The 20,667-nt window shown below is 45.6% G+C and overlaps 2 protein-coding genes across 5 annotated transcripts in view; one reads left to right on the top strand and one right to left on the bottom strand.

Moving 5' to 3' along the window:
- Nucleotides 1-11,910, top strand: part of sdt (MAGUK p55 family member stardust) — a 47,634-nt gene extending 35,724 nt beyond the window's left edge. For 3 of the 4 annotated variants that reach the window (XM_075699446.1, XM_075699449.1, XM_075699448.1), the window contains 7 exons: nt 149-330; nt 2,151-2,338; nt 6,159-6,223; nt 6,291-6,368; nt 7,935-8,102; nt 9,477-9,679; nt 11,348-11,910. In XM_075699446.1, coding sequence (XP_075555561.1) covers nt 149-330; nt 2,151-2,338; nt 6,159-6,223; nt 6,291-6,368; nt 7,935-8,102; nt 9,477-9,679; nt 11,348-11,659 — 1,196 coding nt within the window. In that variant the 3' untranslated portion in view covers nt 11,660-11,910. The remainder of the gene's footprint in view (nt 1-148; nt 331-2,150; nt 2,339-6,158; nt 6,224-6,290; nt 6,369-7,934; nt 8,103-9,476; nt 9,680-11,347) is intronic. The other variant, XM_075699447.1, reaches the window with a different exon arrangement.
- Nucleotides 11,911-12,770: 860 nt separating this feature from the next.
- Nucleotides 12,771-19,946, bottom strand: LOC142588019 (putative methylmalonate-semialdehyde/malonate-semialdehyde dehydrogenase [acylating], mitochondrial). The gene is made up of 13 exons (XM_075699451.1): nt 19,753-19,946; nt 19,550-19,594; nt 19,371-19,445; nt 18,909-19,070; nt 18,703-18,781; nt 18,486-18,640; nt 17,825-17,972; nt 17,698-17,762; nt 17,520-17,576; nt 16,196-16,567; nt 14,148-14,327; nt 13,012-13,110; nt 12,771-12,945 (listed from the first exon to the last, which is right to left on the bottom strand). The coding sequence occupies exons 1-13, from the start codon at nt 19,786-19,788 to the stop codon at nt 12,844-12,846; spliced, it is 1,575 nt and encodes a 524-aa protein (XP_075555566.1). The 5' UTR covers nt 19,789-19,946; the 3' UTR covers nt 12,771-12,843.
- Nucleotides 19,947-20,667: the final 721 nt, after the last annotated feature.

Genomic DNA, 20,667 nt, shown 5'->3' with positions numbered 1-20,667 from the left:
ATTCTGACGTAAAACCCTATTGATTACAGCATTGCTACGTTACAGACCTTTTGTTTCGTTAATTGTGCCGTATGTCACTGTTAAGTTTGAAATGTGCCACAAGGACACAGCCGGGTTTCAAACATTTCCTTTTCTCTGCTTCCTGTAGGCTTATTACACGAGGGCGATGAAATCCTGGAAGTGAACGGTATCGGCATGCGTGGCAAGTCGGTGAATGAAGTCTGTGACCTGCTGGCAACAATGACCGGCACCCTCACATTCCTGATAGTGCCATGTAACCAGGAGACCATCACGCCTCGCGCCACGGACACCGGCATGATCCATGTCAAGGTGACTTTGCAGTGTGCCTGTGGGTTGATATGTGCGCCAGTAACAGTGATTCACTTCCACAGTTCCTCATTGGGGAACAAATGGGCTCTGACAGGACATAAAGAATGGAACTTCAATTGGAATTCCCGTATTTACTTGATTCTAACGCCCCCTCAATTGTAACGCGCACCTGTTTTCTGTGACAAGAAAAAGAGAACTCCTTTACAGTACCGCGTACCTAATTTTTTTCGTACAGAAATACAACTTTCTCTCATTTCGAAAACAGATTTACTCCCGATGCACTAAAGTTGCGATAAATAATAAAAGTCGCAGTTTCGCCTGAAAAGCGAAGCATCGGCTGTGATAGCAAATTATTAGGCAGCTATACACAGTAAAGATAGTAGTTTATTGGCCATACAAACTTGTAAACATTCGCTAATCAGCAAGCATGGTGTCGCGCGCGCACAAGCAAACATGAACACGTCTCACTTGACGACCTTGGAAACTCGCTATCAAAATGCTGGAGTGAGAAAATGCGGTAACAGGAGCGAGCGAATAGACCTTTGTGCTGCTTCTCGTTTCAACACAAACTAAGCGAGGAGAACACAGCACAGTGTGCCTAGATGTGTAGACTCTGTCTTCATCGCAGATCGCTTTCAAAACAGGGGCAGGGCCATACGCAGCAGCCGTAGGAGTAGGACGCCTCTCCTTCTGTATGTACCAGTCCCTCATGCAAGTTTCGGTAACTCTGAACGCCCGTGATGTGGCCCGATTTCCGTCCGTCTTTGCACACGTGATCACTTTCCTCTTACCTAATTGTGGCATCATGATGAACACGGCTTGTCTTCGCAGTTGGCACTTTTATGCTGATGGAGTAAATGCAGAAAACGGGAATGGTAGACTAACCTAAGCACATATACTACATCACATGGAGGAAGCTACTTCTCTATTCTATTCTAATGCGCATTAAATTTAGGACCCGTTTTATCGGGGAAAGAAAGTGCGCTTTAGATTCAAGTAAATACGCTAAGTTCACCTCAATGAACTGGCTGCATGTGCGTTTTTCTGTTTTAATTGCAAATGTTCAATGTGTATTAGAGTTAATGTTACTGCTTGGAATCTCCAGATTGGTGATATGACATTTGTATTTGTCACTTTTTTTCCGTTAAATGAAATTCCAAACCCCTTTAGGCCCTAGAAAATATACTGGCCAGTGTCAGAGTGCCTTAAATACGTAAATTGTGATAAAGCTTCATTCTACAAACTAGTTCTGATATTTACCCAGGAGATAAACCACAATGTCGTGATACATTGGCTCACTTTGTTCTTGCAATCACTACTGCATCCACAAGGGAGCAAAGGCAGAAAAAATGCAATCAGCGCTCTTGTTCACTTATTATAAGCAGTGTAATCATGCCGAGCCCTACTGCTACACGAAGTAAGCAAATTTTCTCTGTCCTATGGCATTATGGCAACGTTGATGATGCCAGGTGTAGCATTTCGACATTATCAAATTTTTATCCCTTGTAGTATTCGAATATGGTACATTCATTACAGGACAAAGGCCTCTCCCAGCGATCTCATTTCCTCTGCCACGTCTGACTGTGCTTCCCTTCCTTTAACACCCACACTTTTAATCTACTACTAGACTACTGGTTAGCTGGTCTATGCTGATCTAGTATTTGCACTCTAATTCATACTGCTTACTTCCTGTCTGTTAACTTGTTGACACACATTCGTTACTCTGAGCAATACGTACTAACATTATGAATTTCTAGGCATTCCATACAAGCGAAATTTGAGCACTGACTAAACGAGCACTGCGTGTGTCCCTGCCGTAGGCCCACTTTGACTACGAGCCAGAAGAAGACCTGTACATTCCATGCCGAGAGTTGGGCATCCCGTTCCAAAAGGGCGACGTGTTGCACGTCATCAACCGGGACGACCCCAACTGGTGGCAGGCCTACCGCCAGGGCGAGGAAGACCAGACCCTGGCCGGCCTCATTCCTTCCAAGTCCTTCCAACAGCAGTGAGTTACCTTCTACTTACGTACAACTGTGTTTCCTATTTGGCAGACGACACTGTGGAAGCGACCCACTTAGTGCCGTCATGGAAACGTGCTGCTCTGCACATTTCCTTTGGTCTGCAACGTCCTGTAAACAAATAACTTTTTTATACGTTTAACCGCTTTGATTTGGAAATAAAGTTGCGTCCAATAATGATACGAGAAGTGCCATGAGCCACTCACAGTAGTGCACATTATTATGACATTTCCAAACACTGAAACACAGAGACGGAAGCGTTTACAGAATCTATAACTCCCACATACCTTTACACCCCGCCTCAATACTTGGAGATTAACTGCTAGTGTCCTTCACTGACTTGTTGAGCTTTTTGGAAGAAAACGGTTTTTTGCACAGACTCTAAACTAACGCAGCTTTTGCTCCTTTAACATTTGATTTCTTAATATCTTGTGGCTGGCGCAGCATGGCCTTAGTCGCTTTGGCGCCATTAAACCCAAATTAACTATTTTTCTGAAATACCTCTTCTGTTTCTAGTACATGATGCACATGTTGGGGTTTGCGATTACAGGCTGTGCGCTATGGAAGCCCCACAGTACAAACGTGTCGCCCCGCTTGTTCTGTGGTGAATACGCTGATATGCCGGGTGTTTATTAGCCCAGACACAATTTTTAAGATCGCCTGTGGCAGATCGCGTTAGTCACTTAGCTGGATTACTCAAAGAGGTGGGCATTAGTTGCACAAGAAATCAAAATGCATAATCGGCTAATCAGCAAAATACTAATTGTTTTTTATTAATTACTCTACCGCATATATATTGCATTTCTTTAATTGTAGCCAGTGAGTTCGAACTTTCAGGATGACGCCAGTTTCGAAATATTCATTCCCAAAGTGTGAAATGAAATACATTGGTCTTACGGTTACTTTCATGCTTCAATGCATGAATCACTGGTTTGTGGGATTGTGTTTGCTACATGATACCAATAATGTAGAAACTACCGTATTTACACGATTGTAAGTCGACTCGAATGTAAGTCGACCCCCCCATATCGCTTGACCAGGAAAAAAAAAAAAAAAAAAAAAAAAAACCCCCGAGGGCGCATTTGATAACGAAAATTTATTAGTAGCTGACATGGTCACTGGACTACTCGTCTTCACTAGTGCTGCCATCGTCATCGTTGCTGCGGTCCCACAGCGCGTCGTGGTCCAGCGAAATTTCAAATTTGGCAAGCGACCGCACTAGCACATCTTGCAGAACAGCAGCCCACGCCAAATGCACCCAACCACACGCAGCCGTCAGATCCGGTTGGCGTAATTTCGCAGTCTTCTGCCGCCAGCCACTCGTTGTACTCACGGCGGAGCAGAACCTTAAAATTAAGGCGAAGGTCTGGGCTTGTTTCATGACCACGTCACCACGTCGCACTTCAATGGCAGGGACCGATCACGCATTTCAGCGACGTACGCCGCAAGCTTAGCCTACAGCTCCGGAAAGCGTCCAGACTTCGGCACGTGGGAAATTTCTCACTTGCCGCCGTGGGGTGAAAATTTCGCTTCGCTGCAGTCGCCACTCTCGCACCACCCGTTTAGAAACATCGAAATTGCGGCCCGCTGCGCAGTGATTTGTTTCTTCGGCGTAAAGGATGGCAGCCCTCTTGAACGCTGTGGTGAACGAGTGCCGAAAGATTAGTGGGCCTGCAGCACTCATGACGACTGGGGAAGCTGCTTCGTAGAAGTAGCACGTAGCCGAAGTGGAGCGCGTCAAGAAGAAGTCAAACCAATACCAATGCCTTTAAACAGAGAAAGAGAAACCCGCTAGCGGTGTCTGCTCTTCCACAAACTACCGATACTCCCCGCAAGCGCCGCCGTTCTGAGGGTGCCGCCGCAAATGGGAACAGCGGCGCTTTTATCAACTATCGACACCCCCACCCCCCACCCCCACCCCCAATGAGTGTTGCATGCACTGTAAGACTCTCAAAAATGTTGAAAAACCCTTCCGAAAAGCGAACAAACACGCGGGATAGCGAAAAGATACGGGTAGGGCTATAGAGCAAACATAAAATTGTAACTACGTTGTAGCTCTCGTTGGTATGGCTTTTTTTGGCGGGGCCATGTTTTGGTTTCGATTGTAAGTCGACCCCCCAACTTCAGACTTTCAAATTTTAAAAAAGGGGTCGACTTACAATCGTGTAAATATGGCAGTGTATGGAGGGCTGGCCTCCATGCTATTCTCCGTGTATTCTTGTTGTGAGTATAAGTACTGCAACTGCATGTTTGACTGTGACAGCTACGCATGTGCAAATAGTGGATTTTGAGTTTAAAGCGAATAGTGATCTGGGACGAATATTTCTAATTGAATATTGAATAGCTGTTGTGCAGAGAAGTTGTTGGAAACTGGCATGCATAGGAACTACTGCATAACGGAATTAATTACTTGTTCTGTGGAAGAATGGGACAAGGAATTCGTGCAGTACAACTAGTGAACTAAATGCCAAAGATACAAAGAGGTTAATGAACAGCGAAGCACAATGCAGCTGCCCTTGTGCTCGTAGGAAGTGAATGGGAATAACACAAAAGTAAATCAATGAACAAATTAAAAAGGTGGACTGCTGCAATGACTAGAGGAAGTGTAAACAAGCGATAGTACTGTATCGATGCTTATATTCTCATTGAACGTCTTGGCTGCATTTATTAGACTTGTTGTTCGTACTGTGACTCGAGACAGCATGTGCACACGTGTGTAAGAAATGCTTACTAAACCCAGTTACAGTGCCCCTTTCCACACTCTGTATGCTTCACTGCAAGGCAGACATGATGCACTGCTTAAAGGGACACTAACGGCAAACAGTAAGTCAAGCTAAAGTGATAGGTTAATGCTTCAAAATGTCTAAGGCATCAATATTATTGCAAACAAAGCTTTAGCAATATGGAAATTTAGGTAAATACAAGACACGATTTGAGGCTTGCCCGGGAGATTCAAGTACTAGCCTGATGACGTAGGCACTCCTCATTATGATTCTATCGTTAATACTGAACCTCTTGCAATAAAAAGATCATTGCAGTGCATTATAAGATGGAGGAAAGTGCTACTTGTCAGGTCTATCTGATTGTTAACAAAAAACCTTTTTATGTTGCCGTTGACGACGGCGCAGGTGGTCGAAAGATTTCATTTTTGCTTGACTCTGCACCGCCCACTTTTACGGGTTTCAGTAGTTTTGTTATCGCACAGTGCTTTGCTGTCTTGCGGGACTCACACAAACTGCGAGTAGCAGAGTATTCTACATCCATGTGACGACGCGGAATGTTCGAATGGTCCATACCACTTGATCAAGAGCAGCTGCAGTGGTGAATCTAATACTCTGTCTTGGCTCGGTTGTCGTGGCGTACTTGTGTTTTGCACACAAAAATGTAGTGTTATTACTCACCGCCATTACACTCACCAACGGCAGTAAAGGGCAATCATGGTGCATGCAACGTCGCCACTCCCCACTTGAGGGCGGGTGATTTCAATTGTGCTAAAGGTATGTGGTCCCTTCAGACACAATTTTCTCTTAAACTAAGTATTTTCATGGCACGAAACAAGTGCTGCGAGGTTTCTGAAATGGTATTTTTAACAGTACACATTGACTTGACATATGCCTTTAGTGTCCCGTTAAAACAACTTGCGACAAAGCTGAATATAGGAAACTAAGCATTACACTTCAGAAAGTCTAATATCGAATTTTTTTCAACGGGAACATTGAATAGCACAATATTAAAAACTACTATTGAGGAATTCAAATGATTATATGATACTAATGACAACGGTAACCTGTAATATTTTTTGTTCAGGCGTGAAGCTATGAAACAAGCTCTGGCTGGTGGTGACGCGGGGTCAAAGGAGAAGACCAAGCGAGGTATTTCTTCTCTACTTTTGTTTGACGGAAGCGTGGGTGCTGATTATGTTTGCACTCTATGCAACAGGAAAATTTCTTTGTGCCAAGAAACACCACAAGAAGAAGAAGAAAAAGAGCGGCGGATCAACTGGTACATTGGGGGACGGTAAGTTGGAGCTCAGTATTCGCATGTGTCTGTCAAATGTGCAGCAATACCTGTTTGAACCAGAACTGTAAGGGGAGCCAAGGGAATTCTTTTTCTTTCTATTTAGTTATAACCGCTGGAGTCAACAGACAATGTAGCCAGGGCTTGAGTTATTCTGCCTTTACACTTCTTGTTCATTGCTTGGTGAGGTTTCAGCTTTGGCAGCCTTGATGCTGTGAGGTGGCACACGAGGGTTTATTATGCAGTGACCTTCTCCTAAGTTCATGCGCTAGGTGATGCCGGTGGTTAAAAGGATGTTCCACATCTGCTGCCTTGAGCATGAGTGACTCTGGCTAACACTCCCGGGCTAGATGTAACACCCAAGAAGAGCGGGCAGGAAGATGGCTGCCGCCAAGCTCGGTTGGTAGAGCATTGCACGCATATTACGGAAGATTTAGGTTTGGCCCCCAGCTTTGGCAAGTTGTCATTTCGTCCACTTTCATATCCCTTTTCCTTATTATTTCTACATTTCGGCTGCGAAGAACAGTTAATTAAATTAAATTAATTTGAACCTGGGGTCTTGCGTGTGAAAACCACAATCTGATTATGAGGCGTGCAGTAGTGGGGGACTCCATATTAATTTTTACCATCTTGGCTTCTTTAACGTGTACCGGGGTTCTTCAACCGGGTTAGTTGGGGGAGTATGGGAGAGGTCTTTGCCCTGCAGTGGGCGTAGTCAGGCTGATGATGATCGAAATCTAAGCACACGAGTGTATTTGCATTTTGCCCTTTCCAAACACACAATCTCAAGCTCAGCAGCCCAGCACCATGGCTATTAATCGTTTATTGACGGCACATAAATATATTAAAAAAAAGTTTTACTTTCTATCTGAATGGGCAAAACACATAGAGTAAGCGTATTCAATTAAAGAAGAAAAAAAATTTGCGGAAACTTCTTCAGCAGTAGGGGGAAAACACCAGGCAGAAAACTGGAAGTCAGCTTTACCCCAAGTCACCTATGTCTTCGTTTAGAATTTGTGTAGGCAGCTCTCGTCATATGTGAACCGTAGGTGTACATTTCACTTGCTTTATATCATGTGTGCGACACCAGCACAGCTGGCGATCTTGCATTGGTCTGTCTCCTCTGAAGGTGCTTTCAAAAGAAAGCGAATCGTATCAGAAACTGTCTTCCTTGCCCTCCGTTTCTGCTCTGAAGCAATACGTGACGCTTGCTGCCTGTCAGTCAGTGTTGGCCGAAGACATTTAGCCAGACACTTTGTACTCAATACCGTAAGTCAGCATGAAAAAAAAAAATATATTTTCTATGTTGCCTTTAGTCAACACGTCACTAAAGGGTTAAGCTACTGTGGTGGGTAACACTCAGTTTTCTTTATGCTTCGCCTGGCTTCAATGTCTGTTGGCTTCACCTGGTTGTGAATGTCCTGTTTGTGCTTTTAGTTGCAGTATAGCACTGTATTGCGAGTGTTTTCTGTTTTCTTTCATAGCACATTGCCAGATGTTTCTCTCCTTTTAAGATTGTGTGTGTATGTTGACTTGTTGACGTGTGATCTTGGACGACACGTGCAGACTCCGAAGCAAACGAGCCAGTGCCAACTTATGAAGAGGTGTCGCTCTACTACCCCCGTCCCAACTGCAAGCGGCCTGTGGTGCTTGTTGGACCGTCCAACATAGGCAGGCACGAGCTCCGCCAAAAGCTAATGGAGGACACGGAACGCTTTGCAGCTGCAGTTCCTCGTGAGTGTCTGGCGAGATTTATCCTAGAAGCCTAAACGAATTACGTAAAATTCATTTTGTCGAAGGGCTTAGAGTGGGTATTTAAAAAGTTGTCAAGCTAGGTTTAAGTTGCACACCGCTTAAAGCTTGCTCTGTTTGTGCTTGTCCCAATGCATTACGGATACCAAAGTTCAGCAGCCATCCTTTTATTTAGTCTTACATAAGATACCTTATTAGTCTGTCTTCAAAATCTACTGAAGCAGTAGGCATGACAAGCAGTTCTGAAGCATTGCGCATTACCCCCTCTCTCCATTTATTGCTTCTCTAAAGGGAAAATAAAGGCAAATGATTAAATAAGTCAATGTGGACTGTTAACATACCATTCCAGAAATCTCACGGCTCTTGTTTCATGCCAAGAAAAGACTTGGTTGATACGAAAATTACGTCTGAAGGGTCCGCATACCCCTAGCGCAATTCAAATCACCCTCCTCCAAGCAGGGAGTCCTGACGTTGCATACGACATCACCGCCGTCGGAGAGTAAAAGAGCACCTGAAACTTGTTGCTACAATTCCTCGTGCAAAACACGGAAGTATGGCCAGAAACTGAGCCAAGACAGAGCCGACTGTGTGAAAGCGGAAGGGAAAGCGCGCACTGAATCACAAACGCAGTGAACACGATCTTCGACACTCGTCGCGATGGGCCTCGTTCTCTGCTACTTACAGTTTGTGCGAGTTTTGTGAGCCAGCAAGAGCAGCACAGCACTACACGATCACGAAACTGCTGAAACGTGTAGGCGCAGGCGGCACAGAGCCGAGCAAAAATGAAACCTTTCGACCGCCTTCTTTGTTGTCGAGTTGTTAGCATCAAAAAGTTGCCTTTTCTAAGAATCGAATAGAAATAGAGAAGTAGCATTTTCTTATATCTCATAATATGCAATGAACTTTTCATTACGGACTGTTGAGCACTAGTGACAGAATTATAATAAGGAGTCGCTACGTCATTGGGCTAGTACTTGAATGTCTCGTTTGGAGTCTCAATACATGTCCTTCATTTACCTATTTCTAGATTACTGAAGCTCTGTTCTCGATAATTTTGATGCTTCAGACGGTCTTGAGCACTAATCTGTCACTTTAGCTTGACTTAATGTTTGCCTTTAGTGTCCCTTTAACATAGTGACAGTGTGCTGCACCTTAATGGTGCAAAGAATCTGTGAAATGTGGTATTAACTCTTATTTGCAAGTGGTGGTTGGTCTCTCGACCTGTCTATCTTAGTATTATGTCCAGACTGCTGCTGTAATTGCACCATTAGCTTGCGCTTTTCTATTGCTAGCTTTTATCGTGGGGAAAGAGAGGACGCCTGCTGATTTCAGCGACTTGCAACTTGTTTTTGCCAGACACCAGCCGGCCGCGAAAGGATTCGGAGATAGACGGGGTAGACTACCATTTCATTAGCCGGCCCCAATTTGAAGCCGACATCCTGGCCGGCAAATTTGTGGAGCACGGAGAATACGAGCGTAACTACTACGGTACCAGCCTTGATGCCATTCGGAGTGTCGTGAACTCTGGCAAGGTCTGCGTCCTGAACCTTCACCCACAGGTGAGGCATGGCGTCTGCTTCGCAGATGTTTATATCAAATTGTGATGGCTCGCAGCCTGTACTGCTATCAATGAGTTGCGTGCACAGGCCTACATGCCACCTAAGATCGCTTGGGGTTGAGTTATTTTGATGATCTCTGGACTGATACATCATGGTACTGCCATCTTGGGAAAGGCATAAAAGGGTCTCCGAACCAGCTCTGGTAATTCCCAAAACAGTTGCGTGCTGCTTGCCAGACTTTTCCGATTCCTTCTTCACACGTGATGCCAACAGGGTGCTGCATGTGATGTCACCATGCTAAATGCTGCCGACTGGTCCATCTACGAGAGATGTCGATTCCAATCCGTCTGCTAGCACGTCTTTGCCATGCAGTTGCATGCCCGCCTGTCCCCGTCTCACTTGCCTGTCGTGCACAATCAACAGACTTCACCTCGCATAGCATGTTTGTTTTGTGCTGTGCATGCAGTGGCAACAGCATGCAGCTGAAGAGCACAGCCGCGGTAAGCGGATGTTGGTGGTGTTTTCAAACAGTAAAAGCGCCGATGTGTAGTGTCCACGTGTCATCTAGGGGAGGGGAGAGTGCCTATGGGGAGGGTAGAGAAAGTGAGAGGGAAACTGCTTATTCGTTTTCAAGCGCAGCATAGTTTTGGTCCACACAAAGGACAACTGTAACTAAATTTCATTTGGCTAAATTGGTTATGTTATACGAGTAGAATATAAAGCTGAAGCAATCTTGACAGTGCTGCAGGGCTGGTAATTATCGAATTTTCTTTTTTCAGCCTTTAAATTGCGTCTAAGGAGAGATGATGCGTGCACTCAGTGGTTGGTGGGTATGACGCAAGTCCCGGTACATCATCTCCGAGATTTTCCACCTTGCCCTGAGAAATGGCTAATCGCAGAGGCCATGCGAGTCGTGTTCCTTCTAACGAGCAGTAATAGCAGCATTATTTTTCTGGGGGTGGGGGGGGTGTCAATTTCCATATCAAAAATGTCTACTTTTGCTAGCTTTTCATGATGTATCCACTTGCATTTCAAATGTAACATTTTGCACCAAAGCTACCCCTTATCTACGCTCCTTTCGTGGCTCAAAATGCTATTGCGGTTGACCTCCCCGAACTTTGGAATGAGTACCACTGCAGATACTCAGCAGCACAGCCAAGAGATTGCTGCCCCATTCCTAAGCCCCCCCCCCCCCCCCAGACTCGCGATAAAAGCGAACTGCAATGAAATTTTGGACCACATTAAAAGCCGTTTCTGAGAGTGTAGATAAAAATCCGCTTTCTTGCAAAATTTTGAGTTTCAAATGCAAGTGAATGTGTCGCGAGAAGCCAGGAAAAATCACTGTTATTGATGCGGACACCCAGAAATTCCACCATTACTGTTAGCTAGAAATCGCCCAAAACCCAGCGCATCCGGACGTGACATTGAAATCGGATCACACGAGCTGCTCCGAGATGTCTGTGTATGCTGTTTGTTTATAGCCAAATTAACCAAAGTGGAGTATTGAGTTGGCCTTTAAAATAACCGTGTTGTCTTAGGGTTTCAGAAATAAGATGAAACAGAAGAGCGTCTCAGGCTCGTCTGTCTAATGAAAGGTGCATGGCAGCAAGACAGAGTGGTGTCAACTGCAGCATACTCATGCCTTCTCGCTCTCTTCTTCTTTGGCAGTCTCTGAAGATGCTGAAGCACTCTGACCTCAAGCCATACGTGGTCTTTGTGGCACCGCCATCTCTGGAGAAACTCCGGCAGCACCGCGCCCGCCAGGGCGTCCCCGTGCGAGAGGAGGAGTTGCGGGAGACCATTGAACGGGCGCGACAAATGGAGGAGACCTACGGCCACTACTTCGACATGGTCATTGTCAATTCGGATCTGGACCGTGCCTACAGCGAGTTGCTCAAGGAGGTGGCCATTCTGGAGCGAGAGCCCCAATGGGTGCCCAGCGTGTGGCTTACAAACCAGGACAGTGCCGCAGGCTCCTAGCCACAGGCCCCACCGTCGGAGACATCGTGTGCCACCTTGCACGCTCGAGATCCGAGGAATGCCCACAGTCGCCGAGACAAGGTCTTCAAGCGCCACGACTGGTCAGAGACGACGCAGAACGTTTGTGGTGCCTGAAGCAATGTGTCAATAAGGACATACGTGGCGACCTGGCATCTGCATCTTGCCACGTGACGATGATTCTTAAGCATAATGCTGGCGACAAGTATTGCGCTTCAGAACCAGTTTTTTTTTTTTAAAAGAAATCATAGACGTGTCTGTGTCGCAGACCAATCGCGGTGCATCGAAGCGATGTTCGGCGACGACTTTTCCGAGGCCATATGGACAGTGCCCCCTTCCACACGCGCACGACAGCGCAACAGGCTGACAAGCCTGGTGGCGCAGCTATGCGGAACTTTTGGATCGGACGGTGCAGCTTGTATATTGTGAGAATTTAGACACACGAGGCCATTTTTTATGTACGATATAGGAGCAACTAGAATGTTTACTACTGCCAGAAAGCGCAGCTCCAGTCTCTCTTTCGGTGGGACGTCGACAGACGCCGGGTGACTACCGTTCACCGTGTCCCGCAACCTCACGCCAACAGCGCAGAAGAACGGGAGCTGGGCTGGGCAGTCAGTACAAATCAGAGTTTGTGAAGCATTTTGTTTTATAGGAGAAAAAAAAAAAGTAACCATTACATTGTGCGTACTGTCTTCAAAATGCTGTAAAAGCTACAGTTTTAACCAGCGTGGGCGAAATTTTGGAACAGCCAACTTGTGCTATAATTTTGAACTGACCATGCAAGTGTGTGTGTCTTGCGCATAGTTTGAAACTACCACTTCCCTGTACCTTCCTGCAGTCAAACTTTGTTATAGTAATGAAGTTGAATCCGATACAAAAGTACTTCAGTCATATCCGAGATCTGTTATGAGTACACATGCTACCAGTGGAAAAAAGAATTAGTAAATTTTAGATTTACTTCACCATATCTGTGTTCATCATATAAAGGTTCAACTGTACCCCCCCTTTTTTTTTTTACGTCCGCTGACATTGTAAAACTATGCTGTGATGCAAAGGCAGATTTCCTGGATGTCAAACACTTTAGCCAGCCTTCTTACATCATGGAAGCACTTTATTGAAAATCTTTGTACGAAGTTGATGGCATGAGTGATGGTTTCGTGTTCTCAGCGCATGACTGGCATGGCAGTTGCCGCTTTTGTGTGCGTTGAGTCCTGCGTACGCCAGAGCTGGGTCACGGTCTTCAGTTGCGTGTAGAAATTGACCCCCTGCGAGTTAAGAAGTCGAATTCAGCAACAAGGTCATCACAAAACCTGCACCAAGTATGTACTTACAGCCTTGCCGTAGAAGTTGTTGTCACCCAAAAACGAGCCTCTGGATCCAGTGAAAGAAAACATGGGAAGTGGTACGGGAATGGGCACATTCACACCAACCTGCAACAGGCCAAAAAAATCGCAAGCTTCAATTCTGAGTTCTCAGACAGTGGTGGCTAAGTAACACATCCGCAGCGTTTGCGTGAACCTAACGTTACTGGTTCGAGTCAGAAATCGAGCCCGATGTGAGCACGTCTTACATGAACTATCTCGTGGGTTTGGACAATGGCAGCACGCGACGTCGAGCCATCGACACGTTCAAACTGGGCTACTGGTTCCTACAGCCGTCTGCAACAGCTCTATTTCATAGGTTTTATCGTTACAAGGTTGCACTGCCCAGTACTTCTCTTTGCATTGTCCTGATAACACTGCTGACGCGTAAATCGCAATGTCTCTGTGGTTCTGCACCGGTCTTGGCGCTGGTCGGCTTGACCCGTCTGCATGTACATGTGCGCCGACAGGTTGACAAGCCAATTCAACCCATTTCTGTTAGGCTCATTTAAATGCCCCGATTGTTCGTTTAGACAAGCTTTCATGAGGTGAATTTTAGTTGAAGCTTCTTCAGAGCTTTAAATATATATATTGCACTATATATATATATATATATATATATATATATATATATATATATATATATATATATATATATATATAGTGCAATTCCCAGCACTGTTGAAATGTTTTTCAAGGCAATCACCGACATGAACTTGAATGTTTGGTAGAAGTTTTGCTTAACAAAACTAAGAACCAGGAGAAAAGCGGCAGTAGTCCTCTAATGCACCAATTTCATGACATCATTGTTGCCGCAAAAAATAGTTAGTGGACAGAAGGGCGACAGTGGTAAGAAGCATGTACTGTTTGCACCATCTCGAACCCCATCTAGTTTGCCTTGGAACACAAGTGCAGTGGGAAAGAGGCAACAGGCAGGAATGGTGTGCATGCGCTCTGAACATGGCATGATCAGTCTATTGTACAGTCACCGACATAGAGCCACAAAAGAGTGCTCTCTGTCGCACTGTTTGCTTGCATGCGTAAATGTAATGCTGGGTCTGGCTGGATGAATAGCACCTTGGCATGGCCCCACTAGTGGGACTTACCTGTCCCACGTCGATCTCTTGGGTATACCGTCTTGCAGTGGCGCCATTCGTGGTGAATATGGCAGTGCCGTTGCCGTAAGGGTTAGAGTTGATGAGAGAGATAGCGTCGTCCATTGTGTCCACATTAAGGGTCAGCAGCACGGGTCCGAAAATCTCCTCCCGGTAGCAACGCATACTGGGCTGCAAGGATAGAAGGAGGTTCCGATGGATGCTGTGAAACCACACATAACTGCATCTCACATTTTTTCAAAGTGTTGGCGACATCTGGGAACACAGTCGTAGGATGACCGGCAATTTCAAGCGATAGCCCCCTGGTAGACTTGCTGAGGTACGCTGGTGGGGGGTGCACTTATTGGTTGTCTCTATTGGTTAATATGATTAGATGTGTGGCTGCATGACATTTCATTGCCTCCAGGATCAGATTGCAATACTGCGAGGACACATTGTGTAGCAGAACTGGCCTACCAAGCAACTACCTTTAATTTTGTTGTCTTTGGGGTCGGTCCAGTTTACTATACCAAACTCCCACTCGTGGAAAAGCGATGACGTTACTGTGAACAACTCACTCAAAGTGGGGTAGAAGACAGTGGAGAGAGGAGACGCTTGAACTAGCGGAGGACAACAGTAACTGTGAGAGCTCTACTATTTGTTGCACACGTCAAACTTCAGCGACTTGCACTCGACCCCACTACTTGGTGCCTTCTGCTACACATAGCCTGCATCTTATGACAGGTATAACGACAATTTTCACTGCCTTGACTAAGAGGGGTAAAAAAAAGTAGAGAAAATTACCATTAGCAGCATTGGCACACTTCTCCACTACAAGCAACCACGAAAAAAAAAAAAAGCTTAGAAGTTTAACGAGGTAGCGAAACCTCATACCAACTCTTGGAACGTCTTAACATGAGGTATGGTGCATCACTTCAATGGAAACTTGCAAGGTAGAGGAATTTTCGTAAAAAAGAAATTGCTATCCACCTGAAATTTGCATAAACATGCCAAGGAAGCCCATACAGGTTTTTCATAAAAAGCTTCGCAAGTGATTCTCAGAACACTATTATGTCAAGCCATGCACTTGGATTGCTTCAGTTTATCAGTTGCAAATTGTACATTTAGCATTTTCAAGTTGCTCACAAGTTGTTCGCGCACATTTGTACAACGCTGATTGACTGGAACATGAGCATGCTGCCTTATGGCAACCCTCTCCGCATGCAAGCACTGCCTCTCACTTGAAACTAATTCAATTGAGAAGTTTGAAGGTGAACCTTTGGCCCACATACTCTCCGCTTGTTAAGAAAGGGTGGCTGATACTATGCAGAGGTTTATTAATGAAGAACAATTCACAGGTCCTCCATTACAAGTTTTGGTTCCTATGAGTGCTCAAGTACTAGTCAAATGTTTTAGCTTAAGAAGGTGCTTTGCCTCGGGGTCACCTCTGATTTCCCTATTCAAGTGCATGCGAAACACAAATGCTCTCATTAGACTACTTCTCTGCTGACTGTCGGAATCAGAATTCCGATTTAGGGCCTTGAATTACTTTACCAGGATTGATGAATATTGGCAGCGTAAAAAAAAGACGAGCACACAGCTTACAAATGCAATCCGTAACCCTGCACCAAGCCAGATACAGTTCTGTAAGCTGCATCTGTTAAAGCATCCGAGTTAAGAGCTGTAATCTTGACGTCTCATTTTGCTTTACTTTTAGGATAGTCGACACTCTTTGTTTAAAAAGTTGAAAATAAGACTCTGTTCCCGACAGATTTAAACGTTTTCTTCTTAATGCAACAAGCCTCATTGAATTCGATGCAGCTGATGCCGAGCAAAGCAATTTTTCTGTTCCCATGTATATAGTTGAGAGCTCCCAAGGTAAAGTGTCTTCTTAAAAGTGCATCACCCAGTACATTGTCCTGTCGATGCAGTGCTGCAACATGCACCAGTAGTCAAGTGCCTATGACATTCTTGTGTTCGTTGCAGACTTCGCACATTCACTTCAGTCGCGCCACTGACAAATGCTACATGCTGAACGACTTGTACATCGTGTCGCTTACCTTCACGTCTGTAAGTATGGTGGGTCCCACAAAGTTGCCCTTCTCGAAGCCGGGCACCTTAATGTTGCGGCCATCCAGAATAATCTTCGCTCCCTCCTGCGCTCCGCTCTCGACGAGGTCACAGATGCGTTTCTTGGCCTCTGGAGAAATGACTGGGCCGAGGTCAGCGCCCGGAACATGGCCGGCGTTCACGTTGAGCTTCTTTGCACGCTCCACGAGCTCGGGGATCCAGTTCTTGGCCTCTCCGACAAAAACGGCGGTACTCAGCGCCATGCACCTCTGTCCGGCCGCACCGAAGGCAGCGCCCGTCAGCTGGTTGAGCGTGTACTCCTTGTTTGCGTCGGGCATGATCACACCGTGATTCTTTGCTCCCTGTAAGCAGTGTGGCACAATGTTAATTGGGCACTCGTTAACATGACTAAACTGGTGTAATCCACATTCCACTGATTTCAACATCTTTTTTTTACATCATGCTGACTTCTAACCTCTGCATACAACCTAAAAAGGTTGCAGGGTTAAGTGTTATCTTCGAATGTGCTATCAGTTTTATTACAGGCATAGGCCAATTGTCAAAATTCGTAGCATCACAGAGTCTTGTGTGTGCAAAACATTAATATATTGCAGCACGATCAGTCCCACGTTAAGCTGTTTTTTCGACCTTCATTTCCCTCAAACTCTAGAAAAGAGTTTCCCGATTCGCAAGAATGTTGAGCCTTACTTCTATTAGGGTCACTTAAATGGTGCCCCCCCCCCCCCATGCAAATAATTAACCGATTTCCAGTAAAACTCTCAGTCCTGAGCAAGCTGCATAAGCATGGGTGGCAGTGAAAAATAAGGCCACACACTCAAAGCATTTTCAAAAGCTCTGAACTCGAGAGAGCTTTTGCTTGAGCATTTTTCATTATATGGTAATTGATGATTCCCACAATATCTGGAACATAGTCCGAGGGTTCGCATGGCACCATGCATACATGCACACGGTCTGTTCACACGAGTGTCAAATGCAGTGTAGATTGCCCGCCACCTGTGCATGCATGCATTTTTTTGTTGTTGTTGTTGACATGGTAGGAGATGTTGGTACACAAATATGGCATTGAAAACTCCTTAACTTTTCAACAGGGGGCACAGTTGCACATATAGTTCTATATGTGTACTTTCGCACATAGTTCTGGAGGAGAAAGACCACAGGAACAGTTGGTGCGCACACATACAGACTGTGCACACTTGTGAAAAAGCTTGTGCAGTGTCATAAAAAATGAACACAAGTTGTACATCTGCTAATCCTGTGCATTAGACTTTGCAAGAAGCCAAACAGAAGCCTTACCATATTGCACTGCACCCTTTTTCCATTCTTCGAGCCTCGTTCATAGATGAACTTGCCCTGCAAACAATGTGCATATGCTATAGCGATTCCAGGTCACCATTGCTGATTGCAAAACAGGCTGCTCTAGTCGCTTAACTACGTACAGTTGAGAGAATAAGAGAAAAAAAAAAAAACTTACAGCTGTGTCAGATCCCACAAACGAGATTGCTCTGATGTCGGGGTGGTCACAGATGAATCTGACAGCTGTAACAAGATAGGCGTCACATTAGCAATAGGGAGAACACAGGTGGACCTGAAATACAAACATTCGTGTGTTCCGTGGAAAACGTTGACCACCCCTTTTGGCACACCGCACTGTTGGAGCAGCTCCATTAGAATCATTGTGGCTCCAGGGTCGCGTTCTGAAGGCTTGATCACGATTGTGTTTCCACAGACTAGGGCCAGAGGAAACATCTGGTTGAAAGAGTTTGTCACAATCAAAAGGAGGTTTTACTTTTGCTTTAATTACATGCGGCACACCCTGTACAGGTTTAAGCAAGGAAAGCAAGCCTTGACGATAATAGCCAGGTTAAGCAATGTGAATTTGGGAAGTTTGGTAAACTGGTCCCACTCTGTTCTCATCCTTGGAAATAAAATGTACTTGAACGTATCAGTTCTTGCAAAGTATGGCGACAAGGATTATTGCTTAACAGGAGAGAGTCTCGTTGCTAGGGGCAACGAATACTGACAGTCAAGAGCAAGTTGATTAGTCCGGAGTAAATATAGGAATTGCACCCACTAAGATTTTCTATGCAAGGAGAGCGGCTTGCTAGTGTTAGATTTGATTATTTGGGAGAGGGAGTCTAGCGAGGAATACACTTAAATGAATCTGACAGCTCTCTGATTGAGTTTACTGGTGCTGCTGTTGGTATGTATGTAAGCATGATTTGATATTGTACACAAAGTGCAAGGGTAAGCGGGACTTACCCACAAAGGGATCATGGCAGGAAAGTTGAATGGCGTGATGCCAGCGCAGACGCCAAGCGGAATGCGGTAGGAGAGTGTGTCCATGTCTTTAGTGATGGATGGCAAGGTCTCGCCCAACTGTAGAGAAGTAACTCCACAAGCATGTTCGACAACCTCTGCAATGTAAAAGAATGTTATCGCAGAAACCGTCTGACAATCTTGAACATTGCATACTCACGCAGGCCTCGAAGCACATCTCCCTCAGCATCTGCCAACGTTTTTCCCTGCTCCTCTGTGATGTTTGCAGCAATTCGTTTCTGCACATACACACACACACACACACACACACACACACACACACACACACACACACACACAAAAATAAAGGTTGCAAATGCCAGTTGCAGAACTCTGCATCCTTCCAATGTATAGTTTCTTTCTTACCATGTTCTCCTTGATGAGATTCTGCAACTTGAACATGGACTGCTGCCTCGTCAAAATTGACGTCTGAGACCACGTCTTGAAGGCCTCCTTCGCAGCACCGACGGCAGCTTCCATTTCATCATTCGTACACACTGGCACACGGGTTACGGGTTCATTGGTTGCCTGGAAAATAAATGGTAAAATAGTAACTTGTAATTTACAACAACGCTCCTAGCATCGTCGATTCGTGACCTTGACCGTCTGTCACAGTCGTGCGCCAAAGATAAAGAGCCGAGTGAACGTATCCTTGCAACTCGCTTATCTGTCATAACAGTGAAAGATAAGCTAAACTCGTTCGGGGACGTCTCTGTTTAGACGCGGTCTAAACTTTTCGATGCTGCAACGATACCGCATGGATCACACGACAGTCCAACTTCAAAATTAGCAGGGGAGTGGGCGCAAATAATTAAATGTCGCAATTACCGGGTTCATGAGATCAATCCACTCGGTCGTCTTGGACTCGACGAACTCTCCGTTGATAAACATCTTGGTTGTGGGCTACAGAAACGGAAAAAACATGGAGAAGTGGGTGGTGGGAGGTGGAATCGTAAGCTGCAAGTCGAACGATGCCATACACGACACCGCCGAAATAGGTATCTTACCACGCTAGACGACGCATAGCCACGAACGGAAAACCTCTGCAGGAGCTGCAAAAGAAATCGTGCTCAATCAGTAGCGTAATCTCAGCGAAGCCTTTATCACGCCATCACTGGGACAGCTGCCACATGTTCAACTCCGCATGGTACGATACTGCTCGTCACGCCGCTGAAACAGGTGATCGCGAAGTGCGGAATAGACACTTTACCGCCGTCCTGTAGGCAAAGCAAAGTCGCGCCGCCATCTCGCCTGCTTCCCCGGTCTCTCAACGGTTGTACTACGTGGACGTTGCTCGGGCGCGGTGTACAATCCTCCAACGTACACTCGAGTTTAAACAGTTTTAGTACTTCGCTCCTGTCTGCTCGTCTGGCTCGGCCTTCGGCGCATGAAGGCCCATTGGCTGTGACTGGCTGGCCAGTTGGCTGCTGTCCAACACAGCGCCGCTGTAGCAGCCGTGTCTCTGTGCATAATACATTGCTCTGTGCATCACGGAGGCGTAATCACTGATACGGAGATACGGAAGTAACTCTTGAATTGCCAAATAGACGAGGGCGTAATGTTTCTAGCGATAATCATGATTGCAACGCCATGCATCTGAGATCTTGCGGAAATGTCAAAGGATGCGCTAAAAAAGAAAAAGAAAGAAGAGGCAGAGTCGGACTTTCTCCGCAAGCTAGCAGCTACGCATAGCGCTCGCGTTTTGAAAGTCAAATCGGATTATGCAAAACTACGCGACTATAAAGTATACGTTCTAGTCAATACAAACAGAATTATTTCACGTCTTCGAGTTCGGCCAACACAGTGCGAGTTACAGTTGCAGCCTCCGCTATACCACCAGCGGAAAATTCATCTTTCGCGTGTCGCGGTGCGGGGACTTCAACCTTTTGTTCACAATCACCGTCGTTTGTCTGCACTATATTAGGTATTACTTATGCCGACTGAGCTGGCGGTGTTCCAGCTTGGCGAACCAACCATTTCCTTATTATTACTATTTACGTTAGTTAAGCACTCAATAGATAGCCTTTAATCATCACGTGCAACGCACTGCCTTGCGGCAATAGACTTGCGAGACACCCCTTTCCTCGCTTCTAGTATACGCGACGTATAAGGGGGTTATATAATA

The sequence above is a fragment of the Dermacentor variabilis genome, chromosome 7, assembly GCF_050947875.1.
Source record: "Dermacentor variabilis isolate Ectoservices chromosome 7, ASM5094787v1, whole genome shotgun sequence".
In the NCBI taxonomy this organism is placed as follows: Eukaryota; Metazoa; Arthropoda; class Arachnida; order Ixodida; family Ixodidae; genus Dermacentor; species Dermacentor variabilis.
Note: the sequence above shows the minus strand (reverse complement) of the source record. Positions and strands in the feature narration are given on the sequence as shown.